Below are 23751 nucleotides of genomic sequence, written 5' to 3' on the forward strand. Positions count from 1 at the left end.
CTTCCCTTAAGAAAATGTACCATATTTATATTTGCTATTATGTCTCTATAGTAACCATAGCCGACAAATATTACTGTAAATATATAGTTATTCAAATCTACAGCTTAATAATTACAACTTTAGTTACACTGTGGTAATAATACAAATGGTAATATATCAAATTATTATTCCCGGTAACGATGGTTACCATGATCCTTTCTTTGGGGAACTTTTTCTCAGATATTTCCCACCTCGAACCAAAAAATAACGACTTGAATACGTAACTTCAAAAGCATTTAGTCACAACAAATTATTAATACTTATGAACAAGTTATATTAAAACATAAAAAACGAATTATGAATTAACATTAAAAAGTGCTTTCGGGTTGAGGAGAGAAATACCCCACATCCGAGGTGGACCCAGCTTAAGTGCTTGAAAATACATTTACAAACAGACGCATGTAGGCACTTAACATCTTCCTTAATTAAAAATAGCCAAATCAAAATAATTAAAATGTTATAAAGACGGAGGTATTTTAACCACGAGAGCTGCCAAGTTAGGTGAACTAACAGCAGTGACTGTGTGCTGATGACAGAAACAACAATGGAAGGATAAAGAAACGACAAATCTCCAGGGGCAATGTCAGTTATAGAGATATCAGGAGGGACCTCGATGAACAATAACAGTGCTATCAGCACAGTTCAAGTGCTAATGTTGTTTATCCAACTTCAGCTCCGTCAAAGAAATGATCAAATATGCAAAGAAGCCGGAAGCTTACGTGAACAAGCCTGATGAGATGAGCAGCATGTCATTTCACAGAGACTTGAGCAGAATAAATACACAGCAACATCTCCCTCGAGGGCTTATCACACCTTGAGAATATGATGAAACCTCCTGCAATATAGTGGCTCATTTTTTCCACCGGTTATTTGCTCAAAATCAAGCAAGATGTGTCATGACGAGAACAGGTTTCAAGTTTTACACACTTTATTCCTAAAACATCGGCTGCACCATCCATAGCGGCACACGATTGTATGTACACATTTATATATATATACACACAATTCTCTAAATCTGTGATATAAAATATATATTCCGACAATGTACCTCTTGTCCTCTTATTTGAACACATTAAATCGCTGTACAGTAATTCTGTAGCTACAGCCTTAAAGTCCCCACCACACAAAGGTAAGAACATGATCTCATGTATACTTCATCTGTACACTGTGACAGTAAAAATCGTGGAGAAAATATTTCTCTTAATATTCCTCTAAAAGCAAACCTACAGCAAATTCACTTGTCGGTTCTGTAAGTAAGACAATTACATACATGACAAACCATTTTCATTTCATTGGGGAAGGTAATACATGCCTTCCCGCATTTATATAATATAAAAGCTTAAGAAATTACACATTTAAAAAGTTACAATAAATAATATATACGCAGGCATTTCAACTGGATAAAATACGACCTGAACTGCACGTTCAGGCTTTGAACGGGGACGTATTAGTTCATTCTGATGCACTAGTTCCTCGTCCTCCAGTTTTTGTGAGATGGACACTTGGCATAAACTGGGCAGCCTGGCGTTGCCATAAGTGCGCTGTACGATTGGTTGGTTGTCCAGCCATGTCCACAGCTTGGAGCCCTGTGGCGGCAGTGCAGTAATGTGGTCTCTGTTGTGAAAATCCAACAGGCAGCGGTTGTGCAGAACCCTTGTTTGTTAGAGCATGTTCATAATGAAATTGTACATTTGGTTGAGCACAACGAAGTGCACAGGCAGACAAGAGCGCCGGTCCTGAGTTGCTGGGTCACAGGTCAGCCATGACAGGGCGTTGTACTGCTCCAGCACAAATCTGTAAAAACAATGGACAGATGTTGCTGTGACGTGCAGATCTTTCAATATCAAATACGGTTCAGCTAACACGATCAAGGTGTGGAGTTGAAAAAAGATTTAAATTGATCTGATTGATACCTGAGCACGTCTGAGGTATGACTGGAGTCCAAAGGGTGAGTGTGTTTACTGTGCAGCAGCTCGTCTGACTGCACTGATGAAACATTAAGGTGCAGAGAAGCCTGAGAGGAAGACAGAGTGAAACATTCATTAGATACGACCTCTGCAGTGATCACGTTAGCTTTATCGTCCAAAACACAATTCACAATACTAGCTGAAGTGTAATCTCTCGAGGGACATCATATTCTTGAGAGGATGTTTACTTAAAAGCTCACCTTCAGAAACAAAGGACATTGGTTTTTTGCTTGCGGACAGGAGGACCAGAACCAGTCAGGCAGTGGACCCGCTTTAGCCGTAGAGACCAAGTATCCCAGAGCCAAGGGCTGCTGCAGGATGTTGGGAGACTCATCGTGAGACTCCATCCTGTCTGTGCTCTGACCCTGCGCATGGGACAAAGTGTGAATGTTTCTCATCACTGAACATTTAAAAAATATGGCTGTTTGTTAAAGCATCACCGCACACCGACATCATATCAAACAATAGTTTGCGAGAGGACAGATATTTTACCTTGCTTCCATCTCCTCCGTGGTGGTAGTGTGAGCCTGGCGAATGCACTGGGGAGGTGCTGGGTGAATTACGCATTATGTTGATGAGGTCAGGATCAACCAGGTCGTTGTCTGACAGCAGATCATCCAGGAGCCCGTCCATCTGAACATCTGAAAACGAAAATGAGAGATTATGTGATCTATTGGAAGCTTTTACACATTTCAGTCAATATAGAGGGAAGATTGATCTGCTTGAGATGTCTTGAGAAAGACTGACCATTGCTGGGATTGAAGGCCTGGAGGCCAGCAGACGTGGGGAACACCAGGATGTGAGTGCAGGAGGTGTCCTGAGGAGTGTTTAACTGAGACGTCTGCATGTTCAGGGTTGTGCTGCGACCAAACACGGAGCCTGTGGACACCGAGTCTGTAGAGAGACAGAAAAGATTGTAATTGCTTGTTGGGTAACATAACTTCCATAACTTCCTTGCTGTCTATTGACTGGACATCTCAACCTAAACGTATTTTTGAAGGCAACGTAAATCAATCCCGATGAATTACCTGGCATGATGACAAAAGAAGCCTGGGGCTCCATGGCGACTAGACAGGTACTGAGGATGCTGGGACTGTCAGCGGCGGAGATACCGCACATCCTACACATTTCCTTCAGTCGTCTGCTGAGAGACTGCAAGTTCTGCCGAGTCACCAAAATACTCCAATCTGATTGGGGCAAAACCAGAATTTAGATCCACAGGCAAGATCCCAAAATCGTTAAATCACAAAACTCTAACCCAAACTTACCACGTAACTCCCCGTGGCCTATCCTTCCAAGCCGGCCAATCACAATACGCCACGGCAATGAGGTCATCTGCACAATCCCGAGACACCACTCCCAAAGTTTCTGAAGGCCCAGTCGTCTTGCAGAACCCTTTTTCCTCCGAGCTCTGTGTGAAAACAAACACATGGCAGTTACACATGCACGTCTGAGCTTAAGCAAACACAAAAACAATTTCAAGTTCTTACCTATTAGGTACGTCAATGCTGATGATGCAAGTTTCCAGCAGCTCTCCATACTGGTCGGTGCATGAAGCCAAGAGCCATCGCTGGTCATGTGACAAGCAGTAGGCAACAAACAGCACGTTGTATTTCTGCGCAGCCTCGCCGAAAGTCTCGCCCAACTCAGTCTGCTTATCTTTCACCGGAGCCAGAACAAACGGCGGCGCGTAGAGATGTAAACACTCTGGTCTCTGAATATGGATAATCAAGAGGTCACTTGGATGCCTGATTACAACTGGTAAATCCTACAATATTCTACAGTTAAATATGTAAAAAATGACCTGTAGTCATTTTTTTAGATCTATGCAGCGATTGACCAATCAGAATCAGGTATTTCAGAAAGTTGTATTCACTTTTGACTTTAAAGAAAACAGTCCCTTGCAGTAATTTTTTTGACTGTCCAACAACTTCTCACATTGATTCCCACGTTTCCAAGATGCCATGATGTCGTAATGAATCCCTAGTTATGAATCTCTCACTATACCTCTGGTCTTTGTAGTGCAGTGTCAATGGCCAGGCCGGGGCCGAAGCCTGTTAGCGTTTTGACATTAGTAGAGGTCGGCAGACGGCGTCTGCACTGAGTGTAAACTGAGAAAGCCAAAGACTTCAGATGTTGCGCGTAGATGTGGCGCTCCTCACTCCAGACCGGCTGCAGCAAGAACTGGCTGGGTATTATCTGGTACGAGACAAAAGGATGATGTTAAGAACCAAGCAAAACTTTAATTTCCCACGGAAAACTACCAAAATAATGACTTACTTGCACATAAACGGCATTCCTGATGTGAGGAGGGAGACACTGAAGCATTTCTAAATAACAGCGGAGGAGCCCCAGGGTCCAAATGCTGGAACTGGTTCCTGTGTCCTCGTAACTGAAGGGGTTCACTATGTAGATCACTATGGAAGGAGGGTAGGTGACGGCATGGGAGTCTCCATCAGTCGGCACACCCACCTTCTCTCGTTCCATCGTGCTGTAAACAAATCGGAGGAAGAAAATAGCTCAATGGACTAAGATCATGTGTAAGCGATAGATCAAATTTATGAGGTGTTATTGTATGTGTTGCTTATATTCACATGACATTTAGTTAAAATAAGTTAAAATTGCTGTACCTCTCAGCAGGCTCAGACTGGACCTGAGGTTGGCCTGCGGTTGATGTTCCATCTCCCAGAGGCCCTGCGCTCTGAGCACTGCTCTGCTGGCTAGACTGCAAGCCCTGAGCCCCAAAGGGTGGGATGGAATTGGGTTTGACAGACGGCAAGATGCCGATGCCCTGAGAGCACGAAGAGGAGGTGGATGTGGTGGTACTGTTGTTTGTGTTGGTGGTGTTTGTGTTGATGGTACTGTTGTTTGTGTTGGTGGTACTGTTGTTTGTGTTGGTGGTACTGTTGTTTGTGTTGGTGGTGCTGTTGTTTGTGTTGGTGGTGCTGTTGTTTGTGTTGGTGGTGCTGTTGTTTGTGTTGGTGGTGCTGTTGGTGGAGGGTGGGGTGCTGTTGGTGGAGGGTGCCGCGCTGTTCTGAGCAGCTGTGTTGGGGTTGCAGGAGCTGTTAGGGTTTCGCTGAGTTAGCAGTGAGCTGTCTAAAGACTGGCCTGCCAGATGTGTAGCTAAAAAGAAGAAGAAGTTATTACAGAATCGTATGGCAAACTTCAATCCATTTACTTGTTCGCATGATACCGGAGTACAAAAAATTTGCGTACTCCTCGAAACGTACCCAAGTCGTTCCTGCACACTTGAGAGTAGAGTCTGAGCTTGGTGAAGGCTTCGCTGCTGCTGTTGACGATTTTTGGGAGCCAGTCGTTGGGAGGCTGATCTGTTAGAGGTTTCGATGCAGTATCGTTCACGGTCATGATGCCATCGGCGTATATCTTGGAGATGGGCCTGTGCTTACCGAGTCGACAGGACTGCAAAACAATAAATATCTCTCAAGCAATGTTTTACATATTTCTGTTTGTATGCACAAATACATGCCAAGCATGTTGTAAGCAAACGACACCGAGTGCGAGTTGAGAGAAACCAGTTCATCATAGTGTCCTTACCTCATACACAGCAGTCAAGTCTCTGAAGAAAGTCCTGGTTCCATTCAGCAAAGCCTCGTTGTCAGGACACACCACCATATATCCGATGTCCCGGTGGGAGCTGTACGGGTCCAGCAGAAGCTTCTCCCAGTAAGGCAGAGCGAAAGGCGACATCACCACAAAATCATACTCGTAACCCACCAGCAAGGTAGGGATGGGAAGAGGCTCTGGAGATTCGTCCGTGCCTGGGACATGAGAATTACTCAAAAAGTCAGCAAAAACAATCATAGGCAAATAATGACAAAGTATGCAAAGTATGTCTCATTATGCTTACCATAAGACCCCCTGCCAGCCATCTTGTGGAACTGCTGCCAGGTGAGGGGGCCCTGGACCCCCCAAGAACGCACAGACCTCTTCTTCTGAATGGCATCTTGTAATACAGGTTGCAGTGACAACAGCATCCTGAGCACATCTTGGGAGAACAGCATGCTCATATCGAAAGCTGAAAGAACAAGATTGACATGGTTACAAACGTTGTGGAGATACCTTTGTTTAGTCAAACAGATTTATCCCTGCAAAACAGTGAAATGCAGATGGTTAATAGGAAGTAGCAAACCGATCAATTATTATCCCTTGTGTCAGTTCAAACCTGTGTGACTTTCTTATGAAGAATTAAAAATAAGATATTTTTCAGAAAGTTGGTAACCGAACATCATTTGTCCCAATTGACGTCCATTGTACCAACACAAAACCACAGAGACATTTCTCAAAATATCCTCTTTTGTGTTCCACAATTTATACTTAAATCATTAAACGTAAGTCAGCATGAGAAGTAGTCTTACCGCCACGTTTTGCCCACTGGTGTAAACTAGTGCTCTTGACCAGAGTCTCATCGACCTTCCCTCCAGACATGTTGTCCATGAACTGCCTGCCGTGCTCTAGAGCCAGGTAGCAGTCGCTATAATAGTCCCTCTCCTCCAGACGCATGGGGAGCTTGTGGCTGGTGCTAAGATGATCAGGTCTGATGATGGGGTTGAAAGGGTTAGTGCACAGATCCTTCAGCAAAAGGACGAGATCATCCGGAGCCTGCTCTTTAAGGGCCGCCCCTCTATGCAGCGAGGCCGCTCGCACAGCCTCGAAGTGCTTCTCCGCATCCCGTCCGGCATCCGAACCCCGCCCCACGATGTCCAGCTCGTCCTCCAGGAACAGCCCAGAACCATTGCCATAGCGACGGTTCATAACAGCGCTAAAGCCGCAGGAGCAGGCTTCCATGCTGGAGTATTGCGAATCCATGTTGGGGTCGCTGATGTTGACGCCCACGTCGGCTCCTGGGATGTTCATGTTACAGACGCAAATGCAACAGCTGTCAAAGTTACAGTCCTTGAAGAGGTTCATGACCGACTCGGAGAGGATCAAAGTGACGTAGAGGCTGTGCGCTTCCGGGATGGAGGGCACTGTGGCGGGTTCCACAGAGTTTAGGGGTCTGCAGGTGGAGGGTGTAGAGGCGGGCGAATAGAGGTCGGAGTTCTCGTATTTAAGTGAGCCCTGGACGCTGGCGGGGCCTCTGGGGGTACGAGGGGTCCGGGGCGTCCGTGGTGTTGGGGCAGAGAATCGAGGGGTGGCAGGGGAGGGCAGGATGCTGGCGCCGCTGTTGCTGGGTGGGGCACTGTTGGACATGAAGGTGTTTTGTGTATGAGGGGTGCAGCTTTGGTCCTGCTCAACTGCGCTTCCCACACTAGGGATGTTACTGTTGAAGAAGAGAAACAGTCAGATATGGTCGACCCAATAAGTATTTGGATATGTACGTCATGCTTAAAAAACAAACAAATGCATTAGAAAAATAGGACAGAAGTATATAATATATAAATAAGTGCAGAATGGCTAGTAAAAGAAAAATTTGCTTAAAAAAGTTGTTTCTAAAACTCTTATTCAACTATTAATACAGATGCAGTTAACAATTCTGATGGATCAATGTTGTGGACATTATCTCAATTAAGTCTGCACTATCATTAATATTGAACATCTATTTTGGGCTGGCAGCTGCTTGGACCACAAACAGCAGAGGATGTTCTGTGCATGTTAAAAACCTGACCCACTTACATCTACCAACACCTGCTACATACAGTCCCATCCAATACCAAATTAGCCAAATAAATCTTTTTAAAAGCCTTTTAGACAAGACAACGAAAGCTTGAATTAATCAATGCTTGTCATTTGTTTGTTATCGCGTAGCATTCACTTTCTTTGTATTCATGCATTGCAAACCAAGTACAAAAGTAAATAAGGCATTTAGAGAAACGGGCTTAAAACCAGCGAGGAAGAATCATCCCACACAAGGAAAAAAGAACTCTTGGCTGGCATACCTGTCCTTGTTGAGGAAGGTCATGGCTGCCATTGGCTGAATCATCTCCAGTTTGCCGACTGTCCAGCTGGGCTGGTAAACACACTCCTCTGGAAGCTTGATGGGAAGCAGACACTGGCTGGGCAGAGTCTTCAGCGGGGCATACATGGAGCAGCCGATAAAAGCTTGGCAGGACTCTGCCTTGAACACGTACGAGTAGTCCTGCGAATGAGCAAGTGGAAAAGAGTCATGCACCATGCAAATTCAAAGAGAAACTTCTGGGAAATTGTACCAGTTAAATAAACTCTACCCTGATCTCTGAGGGTTTGGGACTACAGAAACCCTCCTCCACCTCCATCTTGAAGTTGCTGCCGATGGCCGTCCCATCCAGCATAGACAGCCCGGCTACCGACTCCATGTTGCCGTATTCTTTACTGCTCATGTTCATGGGAGAGTAGCCCATGATGTGCTGCTCCAGTGATGGAGGGGTTGGAAACATCTGGTGCAGGTCTGCAGAGCCTAGATCAACAAACAAGCACACTGAAGGAACACGATTTTGGCACCGTACACAGAAAATAGGTAACAGATGTTCGCATTGCCATTAAGAAAATCTTGTGCAACATGTTAACTCATGTAGCTCTTGGAATCATGTCATCAATAGTGGTAATGCCTTAAGCATTCCATTATGAATTACAATGAACCTACACATTGTAAAGTTTCACGCTCACACATTTCCAATAACAACACTTATTAGAATAGATCACATATATATAACACAAAATTTGCGGGGGTGGTGATGTAGGGCACATACAAGGCAGGGGGTCTGGCGCCGCGGGTTTAGCTTCTTTCCCACCAAACTTCTCTGTTCCAGCAGCGGCTCTTTTGGATCCAGGCTATGAGGAGCAAGACAGAAACAGGCTGGTTATTTTAATTGCTGTACTATTTCACGAGTTCAGCAAATAAAGTACTTTATGACCACCTAAGAGTTTTTCTAATGAGGCGGGAGACAGGAGATCCAGAAACAAAGTCAGAAGAACCAACTACTGTTTTTCTTAATTAACCGCAGAGATGTACACCACTGTTTCCAGCAGATTCATCACTGTTACGACCTTAGAGAATGCGGTTAATTCGACCAATTTGTAGCATAACACCTACACCTTTTATACTTTATACATTTAGGAATGTTTGAATGCTTTCCACAGTGTAACAGTGTTTTAAAATATGGAAATCCAGCGTTACGAGTACTAACCGTGAGGTCATCCTCATCCGAGTTGAAGAGGTTGTCCAGGTCATTAATGGATACCACTAGGTCTGTCTCGTGGATCAAACTGGTGGTTGGAAGTGGTTTACTGCCAGCCGAACCTGGTGCATCTGTTTGCCAACAAGCAAAAGGAAAAGGGTTGTTGAAGACGTCTAGAAACATTTCCCTACATTTTGATGATCTCTAGCATAATACACATACACGACTTTAAATGCATCTGAATTTCTTAATTTTTAAATATGCATTATGAGATAAATAATTATTTAATTATAATAAAAAAATATCTTATTCATCCAGGTTTGTAGCATAAATATTTTAAAAGACATTCTACATCTGGTACATTAGAATTGTCCTGTTAGCTCTATGCTCTTTGACCTATGACATCATAAACAAAACCCAAGTAACGTTTTTTTACAGATGCACCGATACTTAATTTCTCCACCGATACAGATAGCCGGCCAACTATTCAAATTTCTGTAACTTGTTGGATGTTTTTAATTCATATAATGACTACATCAAACGGATGATGTTCTTAACGTTTTCTATATACAAAGGACAAATTCGAATAGCTGATAGCGTGCAAAATTTATTTTATCGTCCGATACAGATTATTGGCCGATATATCGGTGCATCTCTTCTTTTTTACAGTTGTCACAAAAAGACAAATTAATAATAATAATATATGAAAAAACACTAGAAATATTTTCTGTCCTTGCAAAACCAGCTCAACTCAAAACTTTCAAAATCAGAAAAATATAAAGTTATGCTCACCGTCAGACGACAAACTGCCATCATCCCTCTGAAAGTGACAAAATTTGATAATATCAATGATTAACAAAGAAACAAGGTACAATACATAATGTTCTAAGAGCATCACTGCCTGACCTTATTTCTCTTCCCCGCCTCCCTCTCGGCTCCAGGCTTTTTCTCTTTATCGTTGAAGGTGAACTCGTCGTCTCCCTCTACAAAAGCGTACGGATCAGATTCACTCTCTGGGTCTCCGTCACACACCGCTGCGAAGAGATGCTGATTCTTCTTCTGCTCGTACATCTTTACTCGTTCTTCTGCCACCTTTAGAGGTCTCTTGGAGGAGGACATAGTTCTGCGGAAGTCATATATCCAGTTATATTCTTATAACAGTTTTTGTGAGACGTACACTAGATTCCACCAAGCAGCAGAGTGAAAAGCAAGTACCATTTCAGTAACTCATCTGGTTTTGTCAACAAACCAGAGAAGCAAAACGACTTTCAAAAAGGCCAAAGAAATGTTCTCTCTAAGAGCACAATTTGCCATTTACAGCGTTTAGTTACGATGTTAAAGGGCGGCCTATTTGTCAAGCTTTAATAAAAATCCTCAATTAAAAAATATGCAAGGTCATGTTTTGAATAGCAAGCTATTCTGCTTACCAAATGACAACTGTTAGAATTCAAATCGTCTAGGCCAACAATGTATGTGTATAATTACAACACAATTTGTCTGTCACAAAATGTACTTACTCTGTAATGGACACCACTCCATCCTGGTCTCTGTTACCATCCTCAAAATGTGTGACCACAGGAAGATGAGGCGTGCGAAAATCTGCGTTCCTCCCACCAGGCACCTTAAAGTACTTCCAGGGATTATGCGTCGTGTCCTGATTGGGGTTGATGGCAGAGCCCACATACACGGTGGGTTCTAGGGATTCTGGGCATACAGGCATGTAGGGCGGGCGCAGGGGGTCTAGCTGAGAATCATCTGGAGGTTTCTGGGGCAACAGGCAAGGCTCAGAGGAAGGGGGGTAGAAGTGTTGATGAAGAGGAGAAGATTTCAAGCCGCTTGTCGCCTCGTCCCCGTGCTCGCAAGGATGGGGGCTGAGCGGCGGAGGCTGAGGGGAACTGGCCATCTCGTCTGTGGAGCCGTGCAGCATCGGGGTCTTGCTGGAGGTGACGTCTGAGTGGTGGAGGTTGGGGTAACGGCTCTCCTCATGGCCCTGTAGACACAACCTGTGAACGTTATCTCCCTGCTCAAGGTTAAGCTCTTCACACAGCGAGCTGCGGTGGTGGAAGGGCGTCTGGGGTCTCTTCTGCTGTTTGTCCCCCTTTTCCAGTTTCTCCACCATCTTGTGTTTGGTGGTGGGCTGAGAAGGTTGGCCGGCAGATGGAGGATGCCCTGGGGTGCTACATGCACGCTGCCTCTGGTTTTTAAGCCTGGAGCAAAAAGCAAAGTTTCAAAGTTAACCATCCGGCTCAAATACGTTCACAGACTTGGTTTACTACATCACGTGTGGATTTAAGAGTGCTGTGATGTACCTTGAGCAACTGCACTGCGTCCTTTGAGATGGCTCAACGAATTCCCATACAGAAGCTTTGTCAGGTTCCTCTTCACATACTGCATTGGACATAGTTGAGAACTTCCTCCTGTAAAAATAAACCATACCAAATACTTGAAATGGATTCTATTCTCATTCAATAAATATTCCAAAAAACAGCTCATACGCTGTGAAAATCAGTCAAGCTCAAGATTTTTATTCATACTTGTTCTGGGCTTGGTTGATATTGCACTCTTGCCAGACTCGCTCCACCATTTGGCTGGCCAGTCGACGAGGGATCTTCCCTCCGTGATGACTGCTGCTGTCCACGCTAAAGGGGCCGGACATCGCTGAGAATTTCACCCACTTCTGGGCAGGCTGCAGGACTGCGGGGAGAAATAAAATAAACATTACGGCTAATGCCTTCGGTCTGGCACACAACAGCATTTTGAGAGTGGAAGTGCTTTTAAAGAGATAGTTCACCAAAACCTAAATGTCTTGTCATCATTTATTGCCACTTGTGTCATTTAAACCTGTATTTTACTCTTTTTTTTGTGAAACACAAAAGTAAATGTTTGGTTGAATGTCTCAGTGGTTTTGTGTCAATACAATGGAAGTCAAAGGGGTCTTGGGTTGCAAAATTCCAAGTCTGGAAACGTTCCATGGGAATTAATGGGAATAAACAGGGAATTAAAAAAATTGCAGGTTACCCTTAACTTCAATGTAGTGGAATAAAAATATTGCAAATTAATCTTGGTTAAAATAACCAAATTTAATGCAATTCCAGTTGATCTCTACCCTCCACAATTATCAATCACATCCCCACAGCACACTGCAGGGCTATTGAGACCACAGCCCCTTCGTGCGCTGTGCATTCTTTCATAACATAACACAGATAATTTCTTGAATCCTGTAAACAAAATATGTCCATATATATTACACTAATTGATGTTTATAACCATGTGCTTTAAGCTATTGTGCAAATTATACCATTCTAAAAACAAATACACTGACTAAGCAGATAATTAGGTGAGATAATAAAAACTGACCAAAAAACTAACTGTGCGTTCAGACCACCGACGTAGAGACCGTGGCCAAAGTGGCCGGAAGTTATAAATTTTCAATGTAAGCCGGCAGCGAGCAGCGGTGCGTCTTGGCTGTTGAGGGTGTCAAGGAGTTGAAATCAGGTCAACTTTATGGTAATGAACTATGACGCAGTTCGGTGGCAACCAATCAGAAACGTAGAAGTCCACCGCTTGAGAGGATTACAGAGAACGCAGCCCTGTAAACTTTGGTCAGTGCGCCAAAGCGTCCACGAATCTTACTACAGTGTTGTTGGCAGGGAGGCCAGAGCGATTTTTGACGCTCTCGACGGCGGCAGTCTGAACGCATAGTCAGTCACCTGGGTGGGAAATCCCCATCTCCCAGACTCTGACTTATGACAGGAATATTGAAGCCACAGTTCTACTTTTGAGTTTGAAGATTTCATCCATTCAAATAAGTTTAGATATTACTTGGTTAAATATATTTTATCTATGGTATTAAAGTTTAACTAGCAAATGCCATATGTGTTTATTCAGTAGCTAGCCAATAAATCAGATATGTTAAATGTAACTTAGCACAAATTCATTGACAATTTATGAGGCTAGCTAACACAAGCCGTGATGTTCTTTCTTCTATTTTGCGCCAGTCAGTTTTCTGTCATCATACAGAAGTACATTAGGCTAATGGTCAGAAGTTTGGAGATACATTATTGTTCTAAATGATTTTGAAAGAAATCTCTTATTCATCAAGCCTGCTTTTATTTGATCAAAAATACAGAACAAAACAGTAATATTGTAAAACAGAATAGTTTTCTGTTTTAATCATTTAAAATATGCATTTCTTTGATGCAAAGGGGAATTTTCCATACCCATTACTCCAGTCTTCAGTGACGCATGATGCTGATTTCATAAATTTTGTGCTGCCTAATATTTCTTATAATGTGTGTGCATTTTTTCTTTTAATAATGAAAAGCATTTGTTATTATTTGTATTTTGAAACAATAAAATGCAGGCTAGACTGATGATCACTTAAAATTGTTATGTTTTCAAACTTTTGACCAGTATTGAATATTAGCAAGCATGCTGATTGAGGAGTATTTATTCATCTAGCCTATGTTTATTCATTTGCATTAATTGTAAAATATTATTACGTCTGAAATATGTTTACCACAACAAAATATTAAGATTTTTTAAATTCCTGGAAATTTCAAACTTGGAATATTTCCAAACTTCCCCAGATGAAGTTCCCATGGAAAGTTTCCTGAAATGAACAACCCTAATGGGGTCCAATTTTGTTTAGTTACAAAGGTTCTTCACAGATTTAGAATGACATGCATAAATGATGATAAAAGATCCTTCATTTTTGGGTGGACTATCCACGTTTCCTCCTGTCCTCAAAGGAAGAGGTGGTGGTGGTACCTGCTTGTGCCTCCTCAGGTGAGGTGGGAGGAGTCAGGGTAACTGAAGAGATAGCAGTGTCTCCGTGGACCACATGACTGTGCTGACCTCCGGAGTAAGAGCCTGAAGAGTTGGAGGAGTTCACTGAAGCCACAACCGGGATGTCAGACTGAGCCACCAGCACCAGGCTGGCAGGGTACACCATCCTCACTCCAGCTGCATCACAAACATGAACGGTTACACTCAAGTCAGACCGTTTCACAACAATGATAAAACAGCTCTCTTTCAGTCTTACCAACAACAACCTCGACAGCAGCCAAAGAATCGTCCTCCCAATCAAGGTCATCCATCTTATCATCCGTGACCTCCTTGGCGTTGGGGCCTATGGGATAGAACTGCTTCCATTCTTCAATTAACTTCTGGGTTGGTGGGTCTGACATCTTGAAAGACTGGCCTGTCAGAGATCCGCTCAAGCCATATGGAGAGAGAATCACTGTGGGAAAACAGAACAAAGGTTAGTGTGTGACATTGGTGAGTGTAATGTGATGAGCGATACTTCCTGATCAAGTCTCCTTGTTCACCTTGAGGTAATGTGAGAACAAAGCACTGGGCCACAAAGTAAGGCAAAAAACTGAAAGCCAAGAGCCGTGTCATTAAGGTTAGCTTATGCTAGTTCTGAAAAAAGAAAAGCAAAACTGAAAAGAGAGAAAACAATGCTTTACAGTACAGAAGGCAAACGAACATATGGCACGTCTCCACAGGTGGGTAATAAACCAAAAAGGATTTACAACAAAATAAATAAAATGAGGGTTAATAGATGATCATAATCAGCAGATAAAAAAACTTTTATTTCTGGCTACATCATCAGTCAAGCACAACTCAAAAGAATTCTTGGCACCAGTACACAAGACAATAAAATATGAAGGAGTTTATTGTAATTGGAATAAGACTGAGTTGCACTTGGCAGCGAGCTCCATTGCATTTACAGATGTACAGTATATAACCGTAAGAAAGAATTAGTCTGCCCTCAGAGAGACTAATACAAACTCTAGCCAGACAACTGAGAACAGCCCCGTGAATGAGCTCTGCCAAAGTCAATCTCCAGCTATTAGAGTGAGAACTGGAATCTAAAATAGTCAATGAGTGACCGAATTAGACACAAATTAGAGTAAGATAAGGCAGACTGGGCTCTTAAAAAATATTACCTGAAAATAAAGAGAAAAGGATTATCCACAAAGCACACCACAGTTTAAATGCAGCATATGCCATATCATAAATATACTTAGGTTTAACAAACTTTCAGCCAATTTTTTATACACCTTGTTTGCTTTCAACACTGATGTTAGCCTCCATAATTTAATGCATCCTTTACTCAGAACTCATACGTTACTGACAAATATGCATATTTATGGGACATTTGCAAGATCTGCAAAATTACTGGTATTATTGTTTCAATATCACAAATATAATCTTGTTATTTTAAAAGTCCCTTAACCAGTTCTACCAAATCAACTGTCCATGGAATGTTCTCATTTATTATTCTGAACATTTACAGATGCTGCAAAGATATCTTAAAGGGATACTTCACCCAAACATAAATATTCTGTCATCATTTGCTGGCCATCCGAGTTGTTCCAAATCTGTATAAATTTCTTTGTTCTGATGAACACAGAGAAAGATATTTGGAAGAATGCTTGTAAGCAAACCCCATTGACTACCATAGTAGGCAAAATTGCATCATACATTTCTTTGTTCTGTTGAACACAAAATAAAATATTGTCATGTTTGCTCACAAGCATTCTTCCAAATATCTTTCTCTGTGTCCAGCTGAACAAAGTAATTCATACAGATTTGGAACAACCTTAAAGTATATGACAGATTTTTTTTGGGTGAAGTATCCCTTGGTTAACTTTAAACCCCAAATATTTCTTCAAAAATGGATTTAGGACTGATATGGATCAGATGTACTTCAGGGAAAGAGGTTAAGGACAACCTGTTCAAACATCCTGTTCAGGATAGAAAAATACTGTTCCAAGCATAAATGTAAATCACAAGCTTGTGAATTTAGCACCCGGGAGAACAGTGGTGATGTAACTGAGAAGAAAGCTTGAAAAGCAGCGACTTTGGAAAACACCTCATCAGGGCCACGGTGGGACTACACTGAGATAATATCTGCCACAAGAGACACAGCGTCTCTGAGGTGTTAACATGATGCAGGCCTTCCATTACTGCACCCTTGAGCAGAGGAAAACGTGTTGGCTACCATTCTGACTGCAAGTCAACTACAAACCACAAAAGAATAAAGGCAAGCTTGTCGTTTTTTAAGTTTAGGCACAACACCGTAAAATTTCCACAAGCTTCTACCTTGCACTGAATTGTTGCTCTGCTGGGCCAGCGTTAGGTGCTCCTCACTCAACAGGTAGACAGGCTGGTGCTGGTTGATCTCCACGCTGGTGCACACATTACTGTCTCCATGAACGAAGAACACGAAGGAGCATGACAGGTGTTCACTGCAGGAAAGAGAGACAAAGGGTGAATTACTTGAGAGATTTGGAACTACATCCTGAGAGAAAGTGGCAAACATTCTGGAGGTCCCTGAGAACAATGTGTTGACAGCTGAGGTCTTCATGTTGTGATTACAGTGAGAGCCGGTATTACGGACACAGAAACACTTAACCGGGAGAACTGTAAAGAGGGATGGGAAATACTACAGCATTACTTGTAACAAGCTTTGGGGCTTTTGAGGTGTTTGAAGTATTTGTTAAATCCTTGCCTTCATAATGAAAGTTTAACACTGCAAGTTTTTTTTAGCACCAGTTCTTTAAGATAACAAGCTAACACCTGTGAGCGTGTGAGTGAGCCGCAGGGTAGAGTAAACAGCTGTTATAGTGTAACCACACATGCAGAGGCTCAGCAATAAACATAGTACAGAAAACAACAGTAAGTGTAGAATTTGTATGGTTTTGCTAGTATTTTTTATTTTATTTTCTACTACAACAAATAACATTGGAAAACAAGTATTTTGGCCTGTTAACAGCAACTCTAATAGGTGGATCTCTCTCTTTAGGATTTAGGGTAGTGTAGTTTTCCACCAGGAAATCATTGATGTTAAAACACATTTGAAAACATATGGACATGTCACACATGTTAAAAAAAGATATAATTACACTTTGAGAGTATATCATTGCTAATTTCGGAGCTAATGAAAGTGACATATTCGTCAGATATGGTGACCCATACCCGAAATGCAACTTCTGTATTTATCCCATCCAGTGAGTAGTGAACAAGCACAGCAAGTTGTGAACACACGTACACAAAATGCCAAGTGTTCTCTTTTTGGGTATGATGTGACTTGTGTGAGCTTTACATATCTGCATTTGGCAATTTTCTGCCATTCTTCTCCTCAGATCCTCTCAAACTCTGTCAGGTTGGATGGAGATCATCAGTAGACAGACATTTTCAGGTTTATACAGAGATGTTCATTTGGGTTTCAAGCCCAAGCACTAGCTGTGCCACTCAAGGATATCGACCGAGTTGTCCATAAGCCACTCTTGCATTGTTTTAGCTGTGTGCTTAGGATCATTGTCATGTTGGAGAATGAACCTCCTGCCCCATCCGAGGTTCTGTATGTTCTGGGCTAGGTTCTTCATGATCATTATCTCTGTATTTTGTGCCGTTGAGTATTTCTTCTACTCTGACAAATGCTTCAGTCCCTGCCGCTGAAAAACACCCCCACATCATGTTTCCACCACACTTTACTGTTGAGACTGTATTGTACAGGTGTTGAGCAGCGCCTGGTTTTCTGTAGACATGATGCATGAAACTGAGATTCATCAGTTTGTTTCTGACAGTTTGAAAGATTCGTTGAAAGCTACGTTTTTGCATATTTGAAGTTTCATTTGTCTTCACTGAGCAAAGGTTTGAGTCTGGCCACTCGGCCGTAAAGCCCAGATTGGTGTTTCATTGATGTTTGTCCTTCTGTAAGTTCCTCCCATCTCCGTATATGCTCATGGAGCTTAACCAAACTAATCATCAGCTTCTTTGTCACCGCTTTAACCAAGACACTTCTCCATCGATAGATCAGTTTGAACAGGTGGTCAGCTCAAGTTAGAGATCTTGTGGTTCCAAACCTCTTTCATTAGGAGTAATGGAGGCTACATGCTTATGTGAACCACAAATACAGCAGATTTGTTTTTTTTCAACATTTCTTTTGACCTCATGTCTTGGTTTTTTACTTTGATATGCATTTTCAGCTGTTGCACTTTTTATTGAGAGGTATATGCCGCTCCAAACCAAACTTATTCAATTGAATTTGCCGCATGTTAACTCCACTCGAAGTGTAGAAACATCAACAAGCAAAACTAATGCTTCTGAGCTAAATATAAGGTGTCCCAGAAAAAGGCATGAATACTTATGCAATGTACTTACAGTATTTCAGTTTTAAAATGTTTATAAATTTGGTAAGTTATCACAAATCTGTTTTTTGTTTTGTCATTATTGTGCAGCATGGAGTATTTGAATTTTTATTGAACTATTACTTTAAATGAAAAATAGTGTAAACTTCCAGTCAGTGTTTGTTTATTAGTAATAGTATAATTCAATAAATTAAATTGAATTAATTAATAGTTTACATTCATTTTAATAAAATAGTCTACTCTGTAATGACTCTGTAGTTATTGATTCTTTGCGCATGTCTACCGGAAGTTAAGTTCATGCCATTAAAGTTTGTTTATGTTGTTGCCACTGAAAATATGATCTTTTACCAAAACCCTAATCTTGCACTTTTTTATGCTACACACCAAACTGATCCCATTCACGCATTTAAAAACATAACTGAACCTGACTTTCTAGATCTTTCCCAGTGAATTCTCTCTCTCTGCATGCTTGAACACTAGCCCATCATGAAGCCCAACACTGGCACGGAGACCCAGAATTTCCGGCATTTATGCCAGCAGATGTGTGCACGCTCACTGGAGGGATCAAGTGATGGCCCCTGGTAACACCAGGGTGTACGGTGCCAGCTCTGCACGGTGCAGAGCACGAGCGAGAGAGGGGGGAGACCGCATTCCTCATACGTCTGTTGGAGCTCTGTTTGGAGTTTCATTAAGGAATGCCACCAGCAAACCACTACAACCTCTCACACACAGATGGCACTTCAAAGCATGAGCAAAACCTTATATATTCAGTGTTCTAAGTGACCGAACCTGCCTTGTTACAAAAACAAAACAAATGCTGAAGAGCCTCGACTCGTTAATGCTTATTAGTACAAATGTCTGATATCTACTCAAGTTCAGGCAGAGCTTAACAAGTGAAAGCGAAATGGTGGTTCCTGTTGACCTACCTACTGCAAAACCGCAATGTCAGTGTTTTGTGAGAGAGTAAGCTCTTTATTAAAGCCTAGACAGAAGAAAAAAGCAATGTTTCCCAGCAAATGCATCCTTAACCGAAGCTGGAGCGCTCCCACAGTAGGAAGCCATATCCATCCACCCACCCACAGACACACCGCCGCACTTCTGCCCTGAGGGAACCAATGACATCTATTCAAATGAGGCAGACAATTAGAAGGGCCGCATCTACTGCCCCTCCCTGCAATATCACAACGTTTCTCTCAAGACGGGCACTTAGGATAAGCTACAGTGGGAGGATGGCGCGATCTGGTGCGGCTCTCACGCAAACAAACAGAATACCCCGGGAGGGTGCCCGTTTGAATATTTAGCGTCCAGAGCAGGGGCTTTTCTCTGTGCAAGGATGCCAACAGCCTGATGTCATTCATCTGCTGCGATAAACAATGAGGATCACGCAGTAAATGCGGCAGCTTACTGCATGAATCCACATCACCGGACATGAAAACACACCTTTGGTGTAACGTAAACATCGCGCAAGCCAACAACAGCAACAGTTTCAATCCCTGGTCTGCAAACCGAATTTATTAATATAATTAATATGCCACAAGAGACTGCATTAGAGCGATTTAAGCATAAGTTCATACAGGTTTGGAACGACACGAGGTTGAGTGCAAATAATGCATACCTTTTGATTTTTGGGTGAACAATCCCTTTATTAAAGAATGAACAGTCAAAGATGTATCAGCCTTTTGCAACATCTTCACAAATTGTCCAATCAGGTGATTAGGGTGAAAGCATTTATTTTGTTGTTTTTACCTTTTGTTGATAGGCTTCTCATCTTTTTCATATGGCTTGACAAACCACTTGCCGATACGAACGAAGGATCGATTCATGAGGCAGCGCTCCAACAGGTTATGGATGGCTTTGAAGAGCAGCGTTCGGCACTCGTAGGTCAGGCCGGTCTCCCATGCGCCATCCTCGTCACCTGTGCAGTACATAGAACAGAACTTTGTTAAAATGTACACAGAAATGTGCTCTCAACTGCTGCTAGCCCACATAAGTGCCTTAATATTATTTGTAATACAAGCTAATATATTCATATAATGTAGACTGTAAACACAGAAATAAACTTTGGGTGACCACAGACATTTCAATGAGCTTAAAAGTGGAAATTCTAAATAAAAGAACAGGGAGGAGAACTCTTTCCCACTGTCATAGGACATCTGAATTTTCCCCCAACAAATTGAATTAGGAATGCTTTGGGAACTGCCCATGACTCTGGCTTGGACATTGCAAAGGTGTTTGTTGTTGGAAAGGAGAAAAAGATTTTATAAGAGAAAAAATGTGTCTTAGAACAAGGAAATTAACCCCGCTTATTTCTTCACTGACCAGCACATATTGAGCTGTTATGCCAATAAACAGTGGATGAAAAACAGATGTGTTATATTCTTATGACCTCAGCCAATTCACATCTTACAAAAGTAATTCCAAGGAGTTTTGCTTATTGTTTTATTCTGTACCAGTAAGGATTTTGTCTGCAGGGCCAGCTGGGCGAGTTGTTTAAATTATTTTACTTGCCAAGTCAATATTTTTATTGGTCACAAATATCATAAATTAACAATGTAGTAAAAACGAGGACACACGCCGGTGAAACATGCTTGTCAAAACTTTCTAACAAATTCTCTGTTGGTCAGCTAAACAACAGTAGGTGTAGGAAAAGCCGACTGACCGGATAACTGCCATCCTTCTAGGAACAGCTTACCTCTAGACTAAAGAGGGTTTAATTGGTTATGATAATATCAATTGAAGCTTGAAGTTTTGTATGATGCTATCCAAAGTCTGCCTGATCATTCCTCATATGCAAATACTACGGAAACATACTAACATCCTTCAATAGTTCCACTTTGACGTAATTGCATTAATGTTGTTTGCAAACCTTAGTGACTCCAATCAAATAACCAGTCTATGAGTCATGTCTGGAAACACCTCCAGTCTAACCACTGATTTTGCCTTTAGAAATTTAGTTGAGCCACACATCATCCCTGCCAATTTAATGACATCTAAATACAAACCGGGAATTTTAATAAATCAGTGCCAGGTTGTTCGGGATGCATAAGTCATGGTTCTAAAGTCGTGTGTCAAGGAAGCAGACGTACATGAGAGGTCACGGTGGACGAGCTCAGCGAAGTTGGGGTCGTCTCCCCACCAAAAGATCCAGAGCTCCCGGCGACCCGGGGTCTGGTGCCGCCGCCACACGCTCAGCACATCCGCCTTCAGGCAGCGACTGAAGCTGCACAGGATGGGGTCCTCTTCTGTCACTGGGAAGAGGATTGGGGACGAGGTGGGGCCCTGCCATACAAAGCACTTCCATTTGATCCCCGTGAGGTCAGCCTGAAGGCAAAGAATGAGAGATCGTGTTAGAAAAAACCACCATGTGGCTCTGTTGCAGCAATGAGGTATAGTGTGGATTCCACAACATTGAGATGTACTAAAAAAGAGTGACTTACGGCATGGCGGTTAATAGACCTGCATGTGCACAAACAGTGCCAAAACGACTGAAGTGGTTGATTCTGTAATTTTGTTGGCATGTGACTAATGCATTTAGATGCCATCTAGCCATGCGCATTATAATGAATGCAACATTAATCAACATATAATCAAAATTCATTATAACAGAGAAACAACCGACATGCCAAACAAACAAAACATTTTCATACATCTTTTTTATTAGTACCATCTGCTCCTGCCTTTCAAATAAAAACAAGGCAAACTCTTTCAAATCAAAGCTGCCATGACATTTTCTATGTGTCTGTCATACGTCTTTCAAAATATCTGTTATTCCTCTGGGACACACATCCAATTTAGTTCATTGAGCTGCGTTTTTTCTTGCATTAAACCTTCCCAACAGCTCCACGTTTGGAGATCTGTATCAGAAGGTTAAAAACATGGTTCGGTGTCGACAGGTCCCTCCAATGCCATGAATTACAGGAATAAATTTAAGTGTGTGTATAGGAAAATGAGGCGCATATTAGCGGGTTACTGCGCAGATTACAAATGCAAAGTTGCCACTGCAGACGGAACTTGCACATCTCCAGCCAACTTTACTAATACTGAGCCAAACACGCTAGTTTATTAAAAAAAACACGAAACAATATCACTATAAACAGAGCTTAATGCTCATTTTTACACGTCTTGGTCGAATCGTTTCACATCGTTGCAGTCTAAATATTAAGTTAGATATATTTGAGAAAAGAGAAGTCAGCGTTTAAAAGCGAAAGCATACAGGACGTTAGTTGACAAGTGCATGACACATGAGTAAAATATACGTCAATGTTGTATAATATCCCTCTACCTCACACTGTCCCTTCGGTTGTTTTTGTATTCGAAGTTAGTAACTTCTTGCCAACAACTTGCAGCTTGTTCAAGCCAGTTAGTTCAGCAAGTGTTTACCAACGTTAGCTGACACTCCGATACGATCCAAATATAACAATAAACATATATCGGACGCCAACTTCAGTACAAAGCAAATACACATCCAGACGTCTCGTTTGTCTACATAATAAACAGAGCAGAAGATTTGTTTGACTGGAATTTAGATCAACAGGCCTCTTGTTGACTGACTGGCCGGCTAAAAATGGCTTCTGGCCCTCCTATACGTTCAGCTCATCTCTTACCAGACAGAAGAGGTTGGAGTGGCAGTCCTCCAAGCTCGCCCCGTTGGGTACAAAACAAGAACTCATCATCAAAGCGCGGTCCAGCGAGCCATCCTCTCTTTCAGATCCCAGGAACAAATAAACGCGATGGGGTTCGGACCGGGTCCGTCTCTCGCAGACACAATCGGCAGCAGGACGAGTTCGCGTCCAGCGAGCTAAGTTAATTAGCTTAGCTCTGGTGTCGCTCCGCTAAAGGTTACTCACTCACCAGGAATGCGTTAAAAAATCCGCTAAAAACTTCCCGCACGAACAACGCCGCGCATTTACCATGATCCGCGGTGAGATATTTTCCTCCTTCGGAGCCGATACATCAAAGAATATGTAATTACAGCAGCCAGAGGGGGTAGAGAGGTAAACGCAGCCCTCCCCCTTTAGCTTAGCTTAGCATCGGGCTAACTGAAGTTAGCGACTAGCTGGCTAACTGACTGGCTAAGCGAGGCAGCAACAAACAGTTCAAGCCAGGAGAGTTCGGGTTTAAATTTCATAAAAATTCAGTCTCGCTCGTTTCCCGGTCTTCGTCGGAATGACATCAAAGACGAACGTTGAGATTGTGACGATTAAAAGGAGAAGGCTGTGGATACGAAGTGAAATCAAAAGAGAAAAGGCTGTGCGGTGCTCAGCTGTGTCTCACTGGTTTGTTTGAATACATTGGTCGCATCCTTTAATGGCGGCCACAGGGACACAACTCTGTACTACACTCTACTCCAGTCTACTCTACTCTACTCGCCTCCGATTGGTAGCGCTGTGACTCGATGGAGGAAAACGAGTCGATGCTGGAATCCATTAAGCTCCAAAGGAGTCGACTCTCCTGTGGAGCTGTCAA

General features: G+C 42.4%; 1 protein-coding gene across 1 annotated transcript; it reads right to left on the minus strand.

The window, feature by feature from the left end:
• Positions 1 to 389: 389 nt before the first annotated feature.
• med13b (mediator complex subunit 13b) lies at positions 390 to 23630 on the minus strand. The gene is made up of 30 exons (XM_056756748.1): positions 22890 to 23630; positions 21372 to 21606; positions 20032 to 20200; positions 16235 to 16380; positions 14166 to 14363; positions 13892 to 14086; positions 11656 to 11815; positions 11431 to 11538; positions 10639 to 11328; positions 10028 to 10244; positions 9914 to 9941; positions 9131 to 9252; positions 8693 to 8774; positions 8192 to 8400; positions 7904 to 8103; positions 6383 to 7287; positions 5875 to 6042; positions 5562 to 5785; positions 5237 to 5426; positions 4637 to 5129; positions 4287 to 4497; positions 4014 to 4205; positions 3497 to 3720; positions 3275 to 3417; positions 3035 to 3193; positions 2754 to 2900; positions 2499 to 2647; positions 2207 to 2371; positions 1953 to 2053; positions 390 to 1833 (listed from the first exon to the last, which is right to left on the minus strand). Exons 1-30 carry the CDS (start codon positions 22956 to 22958, stop codon positions 1701 to 1703), a joined length of 6432 nt encoding a protein of 2143 aa, XP_056612726.1. The 5' UTR covers positions 22959 to 23630; the 3' UTR covers positions 390 to 1700.
• Positions 23631 to 23751: the final 121 nt, after the last annotated feature.

Source organism: Triplophysa dalaica, chromosome 9, assembly GCF_015846415.1.
Source record: "Triplophysa dalaica isolate WHDGS20190420 chromosome 9, ASM1584641v1, whole genome shotgun sequence".
Classification (NCBI taxonomy): domain Eukaryota; kingdom Metazoa; phylum Chordata; class Actinopteri; order Cypriniformes; family Nemacheilidae; genus Triplophysa; species Triplophysa dalaica.